A 19,246-nucleotide genomic window follows, 5' to 3' on the forward strand; every position below is an offset into this window, starting at 1 on the left:
CCTTGTTTTGACTTAGGTCTTCAGTGCTCTGTCAAACTCTTCGCGCAGTATCATATCTCCCATGTCATCTTCTTATGCATCCTCTTCCATTTCCATAATATTGTCCTCAAGAACATCGCCCTTGTATTGACCCTCTATATACTCCTTCCACCTTTCTGCTTTCCCTCCTTTGCTTAGAACTGGGTTTCCATCTGAGCTCTTGATATTCATACAAGTGGTTCTCTATTCTCCAAAGGTCTCTCTAATTTTCCTGTAGGCAGTATCTACCTTATCCCTAGTTATATACGCCTCTACATCCTTACATTTATCCTCTAGCCATCCCTGCTTAGCCAATTTGTACTTCCTGTCAATCTCATTTTTGAGATGTCTGTATTCCTTTTTGCCTGCTTCATTTACTGCATTTTTATATTTTCTCGTTTCATCAACTAAATTCAATATTTCTTCTGTTATCCAAGGATTTCTACTAGCCCTCATGTTTTTACCTACGTGATCCTCTGCTGCCTTCACTACTTCATCCCTACTTCACTACTACTTCCACTGTTATTTCTTTCCCCCATTCCTGTCAATTGTTCCCTTATGCTCTCCCTGAAACTCTGTACAACCTGGTTTAGTCAGTTTGTCTAGATCCCATCATCTTAAATTCCCACCTTTTTGCAGTTTCTTCAGTTTTAATCTACAGTTCGTAACCAACAGATCGTGGTCAGAGTCCACATCTGCCCCTAGAAATGTCTTACAATTTATAACCTGGTTTCTAAATCTCTGTCTTACCATTATATAATCTATCTCATCCCTTCTAGTATCTCCAGGGTTCTTCCATGTATACAAACTTCTTTCATGATTCTTCAACCAAGTGTTAGCTATGATTAAGTTATGCTCTGAGCAAAATTCTACCAGGTGGCTTCCTCTTACATTTCTTACCCCCAATCCATATTCACCTACTATGTTTCCTTCTCTCCCTTTTCCTACTATCGAATTCCAGTCACCCATGACTATTAATTTTTCGTCTCCCTTCACTATCTGAATAATTTCTTTTATTTGATCATACATTTCATCAATTTCTTCGTCATCTGCAGAGCTAGCTGGCATATAAACTTGTACTACTGTGGTAAGTAATAGGCGTGAAATTCTTGTTTTTACAAGTAAAGGAATATTTGGGGAGCGGAAGATCGAGCGCGCACACGTACGTGTAGGTAGGTTGTGTGTGTGTGTGTGTGTGTGTGTGTGTGTGTGTGTGTAAGGTGAAGTACATACATGCAGTCACAACATTGCTGCAATATAACTGAGTATGCATTCACAGTCTCTAAGTTAAACATAGGGCCTGTATGAAATACATATTCGTTTATTGCTGCAGGGAAACAAAATACAGTGTGATGTACTGCATGTTAAGACATTCAACTGGAATTTCGGAGAAGTGATATTCAAACACCAGCCCAGCTATAAGGATTCATGTTTTATGCATTCATCCTAAGTCGCTTAATGACAATTTTGTAACAGAGTCTATTAAGGCGTTAAAATTAAGAAAAAGGGGATATTACTGTATACAAAACTATTTTGCGTTGTTGTTACTTACTTTTTGTTCCAACCAGCATAGTGAATGTAATAGCGCACTTGTTTATCTTTTATTTCCGATTCAAGGCATTTAGCTTCGTATATCAGAGGCCCATGAAAACATAAAACTTTCTCACCTATAACATAAAACGTAAATTTATCAAATGAAATACTAGCTAAACGAGAGGAAATATATTACGCAAAAATAACACCTCGATAAAAATCAGTCTTAAGTAAACAATGTTTACGTGCAAACCTTTCTGAAACTTTGCCTTTACAGGAGAACCTTTCACATTCGCCATTTCTGCATTTAAATTCACACTTATAACCTGGAATATATGATTGCTATTTATTGGATATTTCTATTTGTCTTGCCAATTACCAAACCTATGCGCGGAAATAGCACCGCAGATTGAAATATTTAGCAAATGATTAGCATCAACGATCACAATAGAAAAATATTTAGCCCTCACACTAGCCACAATCCTCTAACCAACGATGCCAACCAGTACAACAAAACATTAATAACATCTCTGGTTATGTTTATCAACGAAACACGGTGGCTTGGAAACTCTTTGTAATAAAAGAAGTGTAGCAATGCGCTGCTTGCAGAAAGTTGGCGAAATGTGATAAAATTGATGGTGCAACTTATGCTTCAGTACAGGAGAGCACTTACTGGTGTTTTATGAAGATAATCTGCTTTAAATATAATGGCTGACCTCATGAGTTTATCTGCAGAACAGACTGAAAAGATACTGCAATTCCAGGTATGCTGAACAACACAGAACACGTTGGTTATGGTATTTGTATAATTTAGCAGACCCAGTATGTATGTACCTCCAACCGAAAATATGAATCCATTTCTAAGTTGGAACGAGAGGAGAATGTACTTTTTCCCAGATCTGTGACATACGTATTCTAAGATAGTGAACACAGCAGTTAACGACGGTGTCAGGAAATGATTTTCAAACAGATAATCACAGCTATAGGTTGTGATTGTGCAAGATGTTTTTTTCATATCAGTTTATTGCTTACAGTCAAAGTTTCACGTTGGTTGTAATCATATAGACTCGATTGTGATATGATGAATACTGTTTACTTGCGATATTACTAGTATTCCAAGAACTGTGGTATGTCAGTAACATACGACATAACACTCACTGGTTTCATAAATACCCATTCGAACAAGAAACTGAAAACAGTGTATTCTTTCGTACACTTTCATGTGTCGTCAGAAATTTTCTTTAGGTGTCTTTCATGTTTTCTAAGATTAATAGGAAAATAAATATTATGCAACTGTACATTGTTTACTGATAGGGCAAATTATAAGCAGAGCTCTGCACCAATAACTTTCTTGCTTCTAAACACATTTATATTCCCAACAAAATCACAATGTAATTACCATGTTTGTCTCTTACACAGGGCCTACTATTGTAATAAAAGACTGTTGTACAACATTACAGAATGCAGATTGTGTGAATGCTAGTTAGCTAATATTTTATAAACAATAATAATGTGTGTCACAAATAAGTTGAAAAATTATTGACAGCATTGGCAAAAGTTACATATTGGAACCCCGCCCCCTCCCCTCCATGAAATCTTGGTTGTGGTGACAGTCCAATCCAAAGAGCAGTGCAAGGTCTAGATTAGGTTGGAAGATCACAGTTTGGTTTGTGAATTGACGAAGCCAATGAGTGTGAAAGATGATCTGGTTCGGGGAACAAATTGACTGGTAGTGAAGCCTATGGTTTATGTCCACACCAAATTGCAAGGGGGAGTCTATTATGCACTTTTTAAGGAGTAGAAGTACCAGTAACTAAACATATATTATTATTTTATTTTTATTATTTTAGAGCCTGGAGATACTGACAGGTTTCAGATAGATTATATAATGGTAAGACAGAGAGTTAGGAACCAGGTTTCAAATTGTAAGACATTTCCAGGAGTGGATGTGGACTCTGAAGTCAATTTATTGCTTATGACCTGTAGATTAATACTGAAAAAAACTGCAAAAAGTTGGGAATTTAAGAAGATGGGACATGGATAAACTGACCAAACCAGAAGTTGTACAGAGTTTCAGGGAGAGCATAAGGGAGCAATTGACAGGAATGGGGGTGAGAACTACAGTAGAAGAAGAATGGGTAGCTTTGAGGGATGAAGTAGTGAAGGCAGCAGAAGATCAAGTAGGTAAAAAGACGAGGGCTAGTAGAAATTCTTGGGTAACAGAAGAAATATTGAATTTAATTGATGAAAGGAGAAAATATAAAAATGCAGTAAATGAAGCAGGCAAAAAGGAATACAGACGTCTCAAAAATGAGATCGACAGGAAATGCAAAATCGCTAAGCAGGGATGGGTAGAGGACAAATGTAAGGTTGTAGAGGCTTATCTCACTAGGGGTAAGATAGATACTGCCTACAGGAAAATTAGAGAGACCTTTGGAGAATAGAGAACCACTTGTATGAATATCAAGAGCTCAGATGGAAACCCAGTTCTAAGCAAAGGAGGGAAAGCAGAAAGGTGGAAGGAGTATATAGAGGGTCTATACAAGAGCGATGTACTTGAGGACAATATTATGGAAATAGAAGAGGATGTAGATGAAGATCAGATGAGAGATATGATACTGCGTGAAGAGTTAGACAGAGCACTGAAAGACCTGAGTGGAAACAAGGCCCCCTGAGTAGACAACATTCCATTGGAGCTACTGATGGCCTCAGGAGAGCCAGTCCTGGCAACATTCTACCATCTGGTGAGCAAGATGTATGAGACAGGCGAAATACCCTCAGACTTCAAGAAGAATATAATAATTCCAATCCCAAAGAAGGCAGGTGTTGACAGATGTAAAAATTACTGAACTATCAGTTTAAGAAGCCACAGGTGCAAAATACTAACACGAATTATTTACAGACGAATGGAAAAACTAGTAGAATCCGACCTCAGGGACGATCAGTTTGGATTCCGTAGAAATGTTGGAACAAGTGAGGCAATACTGACCCTACGACTTATCTTAGAAAATAGATTAAGGAAGGGCAAACCTACGTTTCTAGTATTTGTAGATTTAGAGAAAGCTTTTGACAATGTTGATTGGAATACTCTCTTTCAAATTCTGAAGGTGGCAGGGGTAAAATACAGGGAGCGAAAGGCTATTTACTATTTGTACAGTAACCACATGGCAGTTTTAAGAGTAGAGGGACATGAAAGGGAACCGGTGGTTGGGAAGGGGGTTTGACAGGGTTGTAGTCTCTCCCCGATGTTGTTCAATCTGTATATTGAGCAAACAGTAAAGGAAACAAAAGAAAAATTTGGAGTAGGTATTAAAATCCATGGAGAAGAAATAAAAACTTTGAGGTTCACCTATGACATTGTAATTCTGTCAGAGACAGCAAAGGACTTGGAAGAGCAGCTGAACGAAATGGATAGTGTCTTGAAAGGAGGATATAAGATGAACATCAATAAAAGCAAAACTAGGGTAATGGAATGTAGTCGAATTAAGTCGGGTGATGTTGAGGGTATTAGATTAGGAAATGAAACCCTTAAAGTAGTAAAGGAGTTTTGCCATTTGGGGAGCAAAATAACTGATGATGGTCGAAATAGAGAGGATATAACATGTAGACTGGCAATGGCAAGGAAAGCTTTTCCGAAGAAGAGAAATTTGTTAACATCGAGTATAGATTTAAGTGTCAGGAAGACACTCCTGAGAGTATTTGTATGGAGTGTAGCCATGTTTGGAAGTGAAACATGGTCGATAAATAGCTTGGACAAGAAGAGAATAGAAGCTTTCGAAATGTGGTGCTACAGAAGAATGCTGAAGATTAGATCACATAACTAATGAGGAAGTATTGAATATGATTGGGGAGAAGAGAAGTTTGTGGCACAACTTGACCAGAAGAATGTATCGGTTGGTAGGACATGTTCTGAGGCATCAAGGGATCACCAATTTACTATTGGAGGGCAGCGTGGAGGGTAAAAATCGTAGAGGGAGACCAAGAGATGACTACACTAAGCAGATTCAGAAGGATGTAGGTTGCAGTGGGTACTGGGAGATGAATCTTAAAAACAAAGATTCCAAGACTTACCAAGCGGGAAAGCGCCGGTAGATAGGCACAATGAAAAAAAAAAAAAAAAAACCACACAAACACACACACAAAATTTGAGCTTTCACAACCAGCGGCTGCTTCGTCAGGAAAGAGGGAAGGAAAATAAAAGATGAAAGGATGTGGGTTTATATATATTAAAAACAAAGATTCCAAGACTTACCAAGCGGGAAAGCGCCGGCAGACAGGCACAATGAACAAAACACACACACACACAGAATTACTAGCTTTTGCAACCGATGGTTGGTTCTTCAGGAAAGAGGGAAGGAGAGGGAAAGACGAAAGGATGTGGGTTTTAAGGGAGAGGGTAAGGAGTCATTCCAATCCCGGGAGCGGAAAGACTTCCCTTAGGGGGGAAAAAAGGACAGGTGTACACTCGCACACACGCACATATCCATCCGCACATACACAGACACAAGCAGACTTGGTAAGTCTTGGAATCTTTGTTTTTAATATATGTATGCTTGTGTCTGTGTATGTGCGGATGGATATGTGCGAGTGTACACCTGTCCTTTCTTCCCCCTAAGGTAAGTCTTTCTGCTCCCGGGATTGGAATGACTCCCTACCCTCTCCCTTAAAACCCACATCCTTTCTTCTTTCCCTCTCCTTCCCATTTTCCTGAAGAAGCAACCGTCGGTTGCGAAAGCTAGAAATTCTGTGTGTGTGTTTTATTTATTGTGCCTGTCTACTGGCGCTTTCCCGCTTGGTAAGTCTTGGAATCTTTGTTTTTAATATATTTTTCCCATGTGGAAGTTTCTTTCTATTTTACATATATAATGAAAATAATCAATTACTTATAATATAAATGTATAGATAAAACAATTTACTCACCAAGCAGCGATAGGGAAAGAAGCACAAAGACGGATTTAACTTTTACAAGGTTTTGGAGCCAGGAGTTCTTTCTTCTGCCAGAAGAAGGATCCATTGGCTCCGAAAGCTCGTAAAAGTAAAATCCTTGTGTGTGTATGTGTGTGTTTTTTCCCCTGCCGCAGTGAGTACTACCCATTGTTCCACATATATAGGTATCTTCACATTGTCTTCATATATGGTGCATAGGAAGAATGATTGCTTCATGGGATCAATACATAGGGAGCAGTAGTATGTTCCTATGTTCCACCCTTAATACTGGTTCGTATAACATTGTAACTAGCCTGTCACAGAATAGTTGGGTTCCTGTCTGAAAGAAATTTCAAGTTCAATTTTTCCAACCTGTGTCAGACCGGCCTGTGATCATTCGTGCTGTGCTGCTTTGCATATGTTGAGTATTTCCTCTTAGTCCTGTTATCTGGTAAAGGTCACACATACCGGAACAATATTTTTGTGTCAATGCATTACATGAGTATGTTGTAGACAGTCACGTTATAATTGACTGATTGCATTTTTCCAATATCCAACCTATTGAGTGAAATCTGTCATAACTGAGCCTTTCTGGTCATTCTATTTCATGTCCATATAAACCTTACATGCAAATATTTGTATGAGTCAATTAATTCCAATTGTGACTCATTCATCTAACACTAGGTACACTGATAATATTGCCTTGCAGGTGATTAATGTGCATTGCCCTTGGGCACCACTGAATACTTCTGTTAATGACACTCTGTTCAAAATAACATTTTGCTATCTCCGTACTAATGAATCCTCAGTCCTGGCACAAATTTCATTTGATACCTCATGTTGTTGTTGTTGTTGTGGAGGTGATGGTGGACTTAAACATGAAGATGGTTCGGTGCTGCTCTCTACACTAGTCTATCCTGTGCAAGTCTTTACATCCCAACACAGTCACCACAATCCACATCCATTTTAACCTGCTTACTGTGGTCAATCCATATTTTATTTATTTAGTCCTTGTTAGACCATTCAGTACAACTGTGCCAGAGATGTCAAATGCCTTACAGAAATAATATATACACATGTATATATAAACAAAGTAGGAGAGGCCATGATGTAATCAGAGGAATCATCCCAGCATACATCGTAGCAACTTGGGAAAACCCAAGTGAAGAGGTTGGTAGCCCTGCGCCTGCTACATGGACGTCTGAGTCACAGCTCTTGTACAAGATAAGTAATTTAAGTAGTAATAAACTGTTTTTTAACACTTTAAACTAATTTATTACGTTAATTATAGTGCTCTGCAAGCGTACCATTAAAGGTTTTTGTCTTACTCGCGTATTTTCACAGTAATCACGTAAAGTTCGTTTTGTTTACATATCGCGGCCAGGCCGAACTTTTGAGTTTTCAGATTAAACTTCATACCGCAATCTTAAGTGCATTTACTGATAGTTTAGTGTGCTAAATACGTTTGCTGCCCCTTTATATCTGTAGAGTATCGTCATCTCTTAAGTAATTTCCAGTAAAAAACTTCTGAACCACTGTTTACATAGTCGCGAGTAGGCCTAATTTTTCGTACACGTATTTTCATTGTTTTCCGGTAACTTAATTGTCTTTCTGTCACTAAAATCGATTTGTACCATGAGTGTAAAGTGCCTGACGTGCCGTAGGATCGTTAGCTCCGGGGTCTGGTGTGATGGATGTAGTAACTTTTTTCATTGGGGCGACTGTAGTGGCGTGGGAATTGGGAAAATGAGCGAGACTCATCAGTGGTTCTGTAGGCTATGCAGTAGAGATAGGAAGATTGTGGAACAGGAGGGGAAAATTGCTGCCCTTCAGACTGAGTTAGATGAGGCTAGGCGAGAACTGGGCAGGTTAAGGGGGGAGAAGGGTAAACAGGGGTGGGAAGTGGCAACAGGCATGAGGAACAGGCCAAGAAATTCTTCTGACAGCTTTGTTATTAATGTACAAAATAGGTTTGACCTGTTGCCTTAGTCAGAAACTGATGAGCCTCTCACAGAAGTAGATGTAGACAGGGCTCAACAAGCTTTCAGCAGCAAATTGATTAAGAATGTAGGGAAGTCTGCAAAGAGAAAGAAAGTCTTGTTGCTAGGTAGTTCGCATGCTAGGGGTGTGGGCCAACTTCTGCAGGATGAATTAGGGTTGGATTACCAGGTCACAAGTTTTTTCAAACCTAGTGCTGAACTTGGGCAGGTTACAGAGGATTTAGGTTCACTATGTAAAGGTTTTACTAAGGAAGACACCGTGGTTATTGTGGGTGGGCCGGGCAACAGTATTGACAGAGATCCGGGGTACAGCATAAAGTGTGACCTGGCAAAGATTGCATCGGCATCGAATCATACCAGTGTTGGGTTTGTGTCGGTTCTGGAGCGCCACGACCGACCTCATTTGACCTCTTCTGTCAGGAGAGTTAATTTGGAGTTGGAACGGCTACTTGGATCTGGTGCAGGGTCACACATTGGTGTGGTTCCTGTTGATTCACTCTGTAGGTGGGACTATACTAGACATGGCCTACACCTCAACAGGAAAGGGAAGGGTAAACTGGCTGGGCTGATAGCAGGAAATTTAAAGGGGGGAGGAACTACATCTCATGGTGGAAACTCTTTTTTTAGTGTAAGATCAGTGTCCAGTGGGAAACTCAGCCAGGCAAGTACTAAAGATGTGCAAAAAGTTCAATATACTCACAAAAGTAAAGTGAAAAATAATGTTAGTATATTTCATCAAAATATTGGGGGATTGAAGAATAAAAGTACTAAAGATGTTAAAAAAGTTCAAGATACTCACAAAAGTAAAGTGAAAAATACTGTTAGTATATTTCATCAAAATATTGGGGGATTGAAGAATAAAATTGATGAGCTTCTGCTTTGTTTAGAAGATATAGAAACCAAGAATGTAATAGATATACTATGCCTGTCTGAGCATCACATTGTCACTGATATGCAAAAGATTAGCATCAATGGGTACAAATTAGCTGCACATGTAAGTAGAGATAATATGATGAGAGGAGGAGTTGCCATATATGTCAAAAGCTTCCACAGTGCAAAAAATTTAGAAACTAAAAAATTTTGTGTAGAGCAACATATGGAAGCATGTGCCACTGAACTTAAACTAAATGATGGCACTTTCATAATTGTAACAGTGTATAAGTCCCCCTCAGGGAATTTCCAGCTATTTCTAGAAAACTTGGATGCTTTGTTGTGCTATCTGTCAGACAGGGGGAAGCAAATTATCATTTGTGGGGATTTCAATGTTGATTCCCTGAAAGAGTGTAATAGGAAGAATGACCTTTTAGTATTACTCAGTTCTTTCAATTTGAGCTCCGTCATTGATTTTCCTACTCGGATAACAAAGAACAGCAGTACATTGATAGATAACTTTTTTTATAGACCAAGATAAGTTTAAGGACATAAATGCTTATCCTGTTGAGAATGGTCTTTCAGATCATAGTGCACAGCTTGTTACAGTACATGACATAGCTCCATGCAGTATAATAAATCAGACTTTCAAAGCAGTGCGTTGAATTAACAATATAAATATTGCAAACTTTAGGGAAAGCCTACAGCAGCTAGACTGGGATGAAGTGCATAAGGAACCCGATGCAAACTTGAAATATAACTTATTTCACAATACATTTTTAAGGGTATTTGAAAATTGTTTTCCCAAGAAAATAGTTAAACATAATTCCAAGAAAACATATAAAAAACCTTGGCTAACTAAAGGAATAAGAATATCTTGCAACCGTAAAAGAGAACTGTATCTAACAGCAAGAGGGAGTACTGACCCCGAAATTGTTCAATATTATAAAAACTGTTGTGCGGTACTAAGAAAAGTTATTAAAAAGTCCAGAAGCATGTGTATCATATCTGAGATCAGTAACTCTGATAATAAAATTAAAGAAATTTGGAATATTATTGAAAGGGAAACAGGGCAACCAAGAGCACAGGAAGACTTTAGTGCAATAAAACTGAATGACAAGTGCACTAACAAACAATCAGAAATTGAAAATATTTTGAATAATCATTTTTTAAATGTTGTGGAGAAAATAGGATCTAGATCTTCACTAGAAGAGGCAAGGCTATTAATAGAAGAGGCCATACCTGCGCAGTTTGAAACAACTGTAATTCCACCAACCTCTCCCTCTGAAATCAGTAAAATAATAAACTCACTGAAAAGTAAAAGCTCTTACGGAATTGATGGCATTTCCAGCAAAGTACTTAAAGCTTGTTCCCCACAGATAAGTAGGATTCTCAGCCACGTATGTAATAGCTCTTTGGAGCAGGGTGTTTTCCCTGATAGACTGAAATATGCCAGTGTAAAACCATTGCATAAAAAGGGGGATACATCGGATGTCAACAACTACCGCCCAATCTCTCTTCTGACAGCTCTATCAAAAATTTTTGAGAAAGTAATGTATTCAAGAGTAGCCTCCCATATTTGTAAAAATAAAGTACTAACAAAATGTCAGTTTGGTTTTCAGAAAGGCTTTTCAACAGAAAATGCTATATGTGCTTTCACTGATCAAATATTAAATGCTCTGAATAACCGGACATCACCCATTGGTATTTTTTGTGATCTCTCAAAGGCCTTTGATTGTGTAAATCATGGAATTCTTTTAGATAAGCTAAATCATTATGGTTTGAGTGGGGCAGTGCACAAATGGTTTAATTCATACTTAACTGGAAGAATGCAGAAAGTTGAAATAAGTGGTTCATGTAATGTTAATACAACAGCTGATTCCTCAAACTGGGGTGCTATCAAGCACGGGGTCCCACAGGGTTCGGTCTTAGGTCCTTTACTGTTCTTGATATACATTAATGACTTACCATTCCATGTTGATGAAGATGCAAAGTTAGTTCTTTTTGCTGATGATACAAGTATAGTAATAACATCCAAAAACCAAGAACTAAGTGATGTAATTTTAAATGATGTTTTTCACAAAATTATTAAGTGGTTCTCATCAAACGGACTCTCTTTAAATTTTGATAAAACACAGTACATACAGTTCCGTACAGTAAATGGCACAACTCCAGTAATAAATATAGAATTTGAACAGAAGTCTGTAGCTAAGGTAGAATTTTCAAAATTTTTAGGTGTGTCCATTGATGAGAGGTTAAACTGGTAGCAACACATTGATGGTCTGCTGAAACGTCTGAGTTCAGCTACGTATGCTATTAGGGTTATTGCAAATTTTGGTGATAAGAATCTCAGTAAATTAGCTTACTATGCCTACTTTCATTCACTGCTTTCGTATGGCATCATATTCTGGGGTAATTCATCGTTGAGTAGAAAAGTATTCATTGCACAAAAACGTGTAATCAGAACAATTGCTGGAGCCCACCCACGGTCATCCTGCAGACATCTATTTAAGGATCTTGGGATCCTCACAGTAACCTCACAGTATATATATTCCCTTATGAAATTTGTTGATAATAATCCAACCCAATTCAAAAGTAATAGCAGTGTGCATACCTATAACACCAGGAGAAAGGATGATCTTCACTATGCAGGGTTAAATCTGACTTTGGCACAGAAAGGGGTAAATTATGCTGCCACAAAAGTCTTTGGGCACCTACCAAATAGCATCAAAAGCCTGACAGATAGCCAACTAACATTTAAAAATAAATTAAAAGAATTTCTAGATGACAACTCCTTCTACTCATTGGCTGAATTTTTAGGTATAAACTAAGTAAAAAAAAAAACTTAATCATTAGTGTCATGCAATATTTTGTGTAATGTAATTTCTTGTACAGACATCTTTTATTAACCTGACACGTTCCACATCATTACGAAGTGTCGTATTCATGATCTATGGAACAAGTATTAATCTAATCTAATCATCCCAAATGTGAGTCCAGTGCATTAACACTTTCAAATCCACCTCATTTGGTAATGACTGGAAAGGGACCCATGATACAGTCTACATTGAGATTTGAACATAGACAAGAAGTAAATCAGTGATGTAACTATAAAATGAAATTTTGATATCAAACACTACTGAAAAAATCAAAACATGCGAACACATTAAATAACACTGATGAAAAGTTCAACATGCACAATTATAAATTGGTGAGGTCACTAGGAGGTGAAACTTTGATGCAAGACACTTCTGAAATAATAAAACACATGAACACATTATGCGACACTCATGAAAAGTATAACACATGAAAACCTGCTGACACTGCATCCGTCAGAACTGAGGAGCACCGGAACAAAACCCGATATATCCAATTTTGCTGTATTCGTGTGTTTGAGCTGTAGGGGGGAGATACGGGAGTAATAATACATGCTGCCACAAAATAATTTTCAGCACAACGCGACATCAACTGATTTATGGTGTGTTTCTTCTTTTTATAGCTTGTGGAGCCATTTAGAGAGCACTATTTGTTACTTTCTGTATTAACAGCAAATGCGGATTTATCGGTTTTTGTTCCGGTACTCCTCAACTAATGTAGCTCCTTGCTCTGAGGTGATGTCCATCTAAAATTTGTATCCCACCATACTTCATTCTGTTAACAAATTGATGCTTCTTTTGTGCTTCAACAGATCTCTTCTTTCTGAGGTTGCGACATAAATTTCTTTTTTCTCTAGTTCAGTGCAGTACTTCTTCCTCAGTTATTCAACCCACCTACTTAACTTTCAGCTTTGTTCTGAATTACCACATTTCAAAACCTTCTTTTTTTCTCCTTGTATAAACTGTTTATTGTCTGCGTTTCAGTAAAATACAAAGCTACCCCAGACAAATGCTGTCAGAAAAGGCTTCATAACTCTCTCTCTCTCTCTCTCTCTCTCTCTCTCTCTCTCTCTCTCTCTCTCTATCTATCTCTATCTCTCTTTAAATTCAAAGTTAAAACATTTCTCTTTTTGAGAATTGCTTCTCTTGTTGGTGCCAGTCTGCATTTTATAGTCTTTTTACTTAAGCCATTATTTTGCCACACTAGTAACAAAACTCATGTACTGCTTTTAGTGTGTCATTTTGTAATTTAATTCCCCAATATCACATGATTTAATTAGACTAAATTTAATTGCCCTTGTTATACTTTAGTTGATGTCCGTCTTATAGTCTCTATTCCAAGACAGTATCCAGTCCACTGAACTATTCTTTTAAGTCATTTGTCATTTCTGTATTATTTTAAATCCTTTGTCACTTTTGACAGAGTTGTGGTGCCAACGCCAAACTTCGATTTTTATTTCATCTCCCTGGACTTTTATTCCCTTTCCAAATTCCTTCTCAGTTCCTTTACCGATGGCTTAATGCACAGATTAAATAACATTAGGGATACATGTAACTGAAATCTAGCTTTTGTATTAGTGGTAAGTAACCTTTTGCTGCCTGTACTGTATTGTTGCTACTTTCCAAATGTTGAAGAGTAAATTGCAGTTGACATTGTCAGAACCTTTCCCTGACTTTGTGGATGACTATACAGGGTGGTCCATTGATAGTGACCGGGCCAAATATCTCACGAAATAAGCATCAAACAAAAAAACTACAAAGAACAAAACTCATCTAGCTTGAAGGGGGAAACCAGATGGCGCTATGATTGGCCTGTTAGATGGCGTTGCCATAGGGCAAACGGATATCAACTGCTATTTTTTTGAAAAATAGGAACCCCCATTTTTTTTATTACATTTTTGTGTAGTATGTAAAGAAATATGAATGTTTTAGTTGGACCACTTTTTTCGTTTTGTGATATATGGCGCTGTAATAGTCACAAATGCATAAGTACATCGTATCACATAACAATCTGCCAGTCCAGGCAGTATTTGCTTCGTGATACATTACCCGTGTTAAAATGGACTGTTTACCAATTGCGGAAAAGATCGATATCTTGTTGATGTATGGCTATTGTGATCAAAATGCCCAATAGGTGTGTGCTATGTATGCTGCTCGGTATCCAGGACAACATCATCAAAGTGTCTGGACCGTTCACCAGATAGTTACGTTATTTAAGGAAACAGGAAGTGTTCAGCCACATGTGAAACCTCGACCACGAACTGCAACAAGTGATGATGCCCAAGTAGGTGTTTTAGCTGCTGTCGCGGCTAATCTGCACATCAGAAAAATTGCGCAAGAATTGGGAATCTCAAAAACGTCAATGTTGAGAATGCTACATCAACATTGATTGCACTCGTTCCATATTTATGCACCAGGAATTGCATGGCGACGACTTTGAACGTTGTGTACAGTTCTGCCACTGGGCACAAGAGAAACTATGGGACGATGATAGATTTTTTTGCATGTGTTCTGTTTAGCGATGAAGCGTCATTCATCAACAGCGGTAACATAAACCAGCGTAATATGCACTATTGGGCAATGGAAAATCCACAATGGCTGTGACAAGTGGAACATCAGTGACCTAGGCGGGTTAATGTATGGTGCGGCATTATGGGAGGAAGGATATTTGGCCCCAATTTTATTGATGGCAATCTAAATGGTGCAATGTATGCTGATTTCCTACGTAATGATCTACCGATGTTACTACAAGATGTTTCACTGCATGACAGAATGGCAATGTACTTCCAACACGATAGATGTCCGGCACATAGCTCCGGTGCAGTTAAAGTGGTATTGAATAGCATATTTCATGACAGGGGGGTTGGTCGTCGAAGCACCATACCATGGCCCGCACGTTCACTGGATCTGACATCCCCAGATTTCTTTCTGTGGGGAAAGTTGAAAGATATATGCTATCGTGATCCACCAACAGCACCTTACAACACGTGTCACCGCATTGTCAATGCATGTGCGAACATTGTGGTAGGCGAACTACTCGCTGTTGAGAGGAATGTCGTTACACATATTGCCAAATGCATTGAGGTTGACGAACATCATTTTGAGCATTTATTGTATTAATGTGGTATTTACAGGTAATCACGCTGTAACAACATGCGTTCTCAGAAATGATAAGTTTATAAAGATACATGTATCACCTTGGAACAACCGAAATAAAATGTTCAAACGTACCTACATTCTGTATTTTAATTCTAAAAACCTACCTGTTACCAACTGTTCGTCTAAAATTAGGAGCCACATGTTTGTGACTATTACAATGCCATCTATCACAAAGCGAAAAAGTGGTCCTACTAAAACGTTCATATTTCTTTACGTACTGCACGAATATGTAATAAAAAATGGGGGTTCCTATTTTAAAAAACGCAGTTGATATCCGTTTGACTTATGGCAGCGCCATCTAGCGGGCCAACCATAACACCATCTGGTTTCCCTCTTCAAGCTACACAAGTTTCGTTCTTTGTAGTTTTTTTCATTTGACCCTTATTTCATGAGATATTTGGCCTGGTTATGAGCAGTGATCCACCCTGTACATGTAGGTTTGTCTTTCTGCAGCCTATCTTCTAGGATAAGGCATGCATGCAATCAGTATTGCCTCACGTGTCCCCACATTTCTCTGTAGTCTGTGCCAGTTTTCTAAACTTCTGTAAATATTTGTGTCCGTTTTTTGCAACTGTGACTAATTTACTTATGTTTTGGTAATATTCACACTTGTCAGCACATGTCTCTTTTGGAATTGGAACTATTACACCCTTTGTGAAGTCTGGGGGTGTTTTGCTTCTCTTGTATATCTGCATGTCAAGTGGAATAGTTTACTGATGGCTGGCTCTCCCAAGGATCTCAATAACTGTCTATTACAGGGGCTTTATTCCAACTTAGATTTCAATGCTCTGTCAAATCTTTATGTAGTATCTATCGTATTTCTCATCTTGTATTTATCTATTTCCTCTTCCCTTTTTTAAACTTTGTTTCCCTTGTAAAGTACTGCTGTATATCCCTTCCACTTTTCAGCCTCCCCTCTTTGCTCAGTGGAACCCAATCTCATAATATTCATGCAGGTGCTTTTCTCTTCTCCAAATGTATCTTTAATATTTCTTTAGGTGCCACCTGTCTTGTCCATACTCATGAATGCTCCTACATCTTTGTATTTCTCCTCCAGCCATTCCTGCTTTATCACGCAAATTATAACACAAAAAAATCACCAAATGCACCACCTACTTCTGATAAATGGAGACATCTTATGCTAAACGAAGTGTGTGTCAACAGTCAGCACTACAAATGACCAAACTGCTAAGATAACAGGACAAGTGTCTTAGCTATGTGGTAGTCTCAAAAGATTTCAAATTATTTTGAGCTGCACATGTGCAGTTTCATCAGTTTTCAAACTACCAGTGACTGTCGGATATCACTGCTTAGATCACTACTTGCATTAAGTTATAGCTTCTTGTAAATCACAGTGTTATCATAAACAAAACTTTTTGAAACTCCAAAAATCTCAGAGGAGTTACACTATGCCAAAAATGTAATGTTGAATAATGAAAATTACCCTTTCACATGTGCTTACAATATAAGGTTGATAGCTAAATAATTACTGTCTTGTTGATAGTAAACAAACATTTTAACTTACTGCTATTAACAACTATATAATGTAAAACACATTAATTCTTCTTGGAATTGAAGAGTGCTGACGTTATGCACTTGTTTCCACATAACCTGATACAAATACCCATTACAACTTAATACCTACACTATATGGTGAGAACAGTTGATGGCAATACACTATGAAGGATCTAAAACTCTCCTCCTCTCTTCTCAGAGAAGAACTCATGTTGCAGATTCCTCTAAAGGAACAAAAGATTAACATTTCTTATTAGTGAATTAATTACAAAATTTATTAGAAATTACATCATTTCAAAGTAGGTGAATGATCAGAACCAGCTACACTTTCAAAACAGTTATCACAGTTTCTAAAAACATTGATATTGCTATGGATGAACAGTACTGTTTGGCAAACCAGTGAGAGACAGCTGGGTCGTATCTGAGACACTGCATGTTGTGTGGCGTCTAGTTTAATACAATAATGGGGAATGGCTATGAGGCCAACCGCTACAAGCGGATACTTATTGGTGTTACCCTGAAATGCTGTGTGGTCACCTAACATGGTGCTAACAATGTACATGAGAAGTATTAGCGCTGTTGACTCAGGCCATTCTTAGATATCTCATTTATCATCCAAGTCAACGTGTGCATTGTACGATACTTAGTTGTACCTGCCTTAAACTGGGAATAGCCAGGACAGTGCTGGTACAGATGGGAGCAAGGGGAAGGTTTCATCATGGGATCCTTTTCCGTGAGTTTCTGCAGTTTAGTTTCTGGTACAGCAACTGGCATAGGAACTGCAGAAGCCATTAGCAGATTGTGCATGGTGCTTAATGGCCCAGTGTCTAGAAACATTGAAACATGGAGGAGGAGTAGATGAGGGAGAGAAAGGCAATATTTGAAGACCTTAGGCACCTCCACATGCTGCATGACCTCCACCAAATTTGGCTGACTGTAGTGCAGCATAGGTCATAATGTCAATTGCAACCTGAGGGGTCATAGGAGCACAGGTGGAGGTCACAGTGTTCGCGGGCAGGTTAGGTATGCACTTACTTATTTCCCTGCAGTTGGTGCATTGGAATTCCATTCCATCCTGTCAGTGGCACTGCCTGTGCTGTATATCATGATGTGGCTTCCTAGTTGCTCTTGCCTGACCATGACATCAAAAGCTACCACCACCTGTGGCACCTGGTAGCCACCTGAGTCTTCAGCTGAAGGAGCAGCCTACACTTTAATGTGGCATATATTGACACAGGCTCTGGATATCCTGTTTTGTCCCCAATCTTTATTTTGCAGGATTCCAGCATCCATTGACTTGGATGAAAGAGTACATGTTCAGAGCATACTCGGATGGGGACTCCACCACAACCTTCCATATTTGTGTCTTGAAAGTTCTTACCATGCACTCCCCTCTTAGTTAGATGTTGGATAGAATAGGGCCTCATTTGATGCCATTTTTGTCACAGAACTTCATAAGTTTATACGCCACAAATTGGAGACCATTATTAGAAACCAAGGTGTGAGGATGCCCTTGACTGCAAAAATTCTTGCTTGAGCCTGGTTTGTGGCTTTTGCAGAAGTGGTGAACATTCTTGAAGTGTAGGGGGAAATTCAAGGGTGTGTCAGTCACTACAAGCCACATTGCTTCCTGGAATGGACCCTCAAAATCTATTTGTACTTGTTCCTAAGGTTGCTTAGGTTTCAGCCTCTGAGAAAAATGCTGCACTCACTGGCTGTACTTGCATCAGGCTTACATCCATGACAATGTCCAGTATGAAGTGTTGGGAATTTGTTGAGGGTTTGGCATAGGTGTCAGTTGCGAAACACATTGTTTTACACTTCTCAAATTGGTTGTTTGGGCAGACTTAGCAATATGTCTGTCATGCTTAACAGTGGGCTAGTAATATCGATAGTTACTGCGGATTTGAGAGACCCACATTAGCTGCTTTCTCTGGTAGCTTGGAACGCAGGTGAAACAGGGTGATCACAGATTTGTAGTCCATGATAAGATGAAATTTTGTGCCATATAGGAAAACATTAGAAAAATTGACATTTCCTAGACTTTATAATTCAATTTCTTTTTGAAGACTGGCAGGGATGCTCAGTTGCCAGTTGGCTGGTGTTTACACTTCTTTAATAATTAGGGTGAAGACTTTGGTAACCACCCTATTGCATAACAGTGATGAGAACACTATTGAGAGAGAAAACTGAAGCGTGTAATTAGAAATGCTGCAATAACTCAGTTGGACAATGTTTTTTTTTCCCTTGGAGAGGGGGCAGATATCTACAGCCTTAAGGAAGTATGCCAATATTCACCTTAAGTGATCTATGGAAACCTAAATTTTAATGACCAGATGGATATTTGAG

At 38.5% G+C, this 19,246-nt stretch overlaps 2 protein-coding genes across 2 annotated transcripts in view; one reads left to right on the forward strand and one right to left on the reverse strand.

Moving 5' to 3' along the window:
• Positions 1–2,069, reverse strand: part of LOC126365935 (mortality factor 4-like protein 1) — a 121,688-nt gene extending 119,619 nt beyond the window's left edge. Inside the window, exons 1-2 of the mRNA XM_050008706.1 lie at positions 1,805–2,069; positions 1,571–1,685 (exon numbers count right to left, since the gene is read on the reverse strand). Of these exons, the coding sequence (XP_049864663.1) occupies positions 1,571–1,685; positions 1,805–1,850 (161 nt within the window). The 5' untranslated portion in view covers positions 1,851–2,069. The remainder of the gene's footprint in view (positions 1–1,570; positions 1,686–1,804) is intronic.
• The window catches only part of LOC126365934 (FAS-associated factor 2), a 105,284-nt gene continuing 88,103 nt past the window's right edge, over positions 2,066–19,246 (forward strand). The window contains exon 1 of the mRNA XM_050008704.1: positions 2,066–2,315. Within this exon, the coding sequence (XP_049864661.1) occupies positions 2,259–2,315 (57 nt within the window). The 5' untranslated portion in view covers positions 2,066–2,258. The remainder of the gene's footprint in view (positions 2,316–19,246) is intronic.

The sequence above is a fragment of the Schistocerca gregaria genome, chromosome 4, assembly GCF_023897955.1.
Source record: "Schistocerca gregaria isolate iqSchGreg1 chromosome 4, iqSchGreg1.2, whole genome shotgun sequence".
In the NCBI taxonomy this organism is placed as follows: Eukaryota; Metazoa; Arthropoda; class Insecta; order Orthoptera; family Acrididae; genus Schistocerca; species Schistocerca gregaria.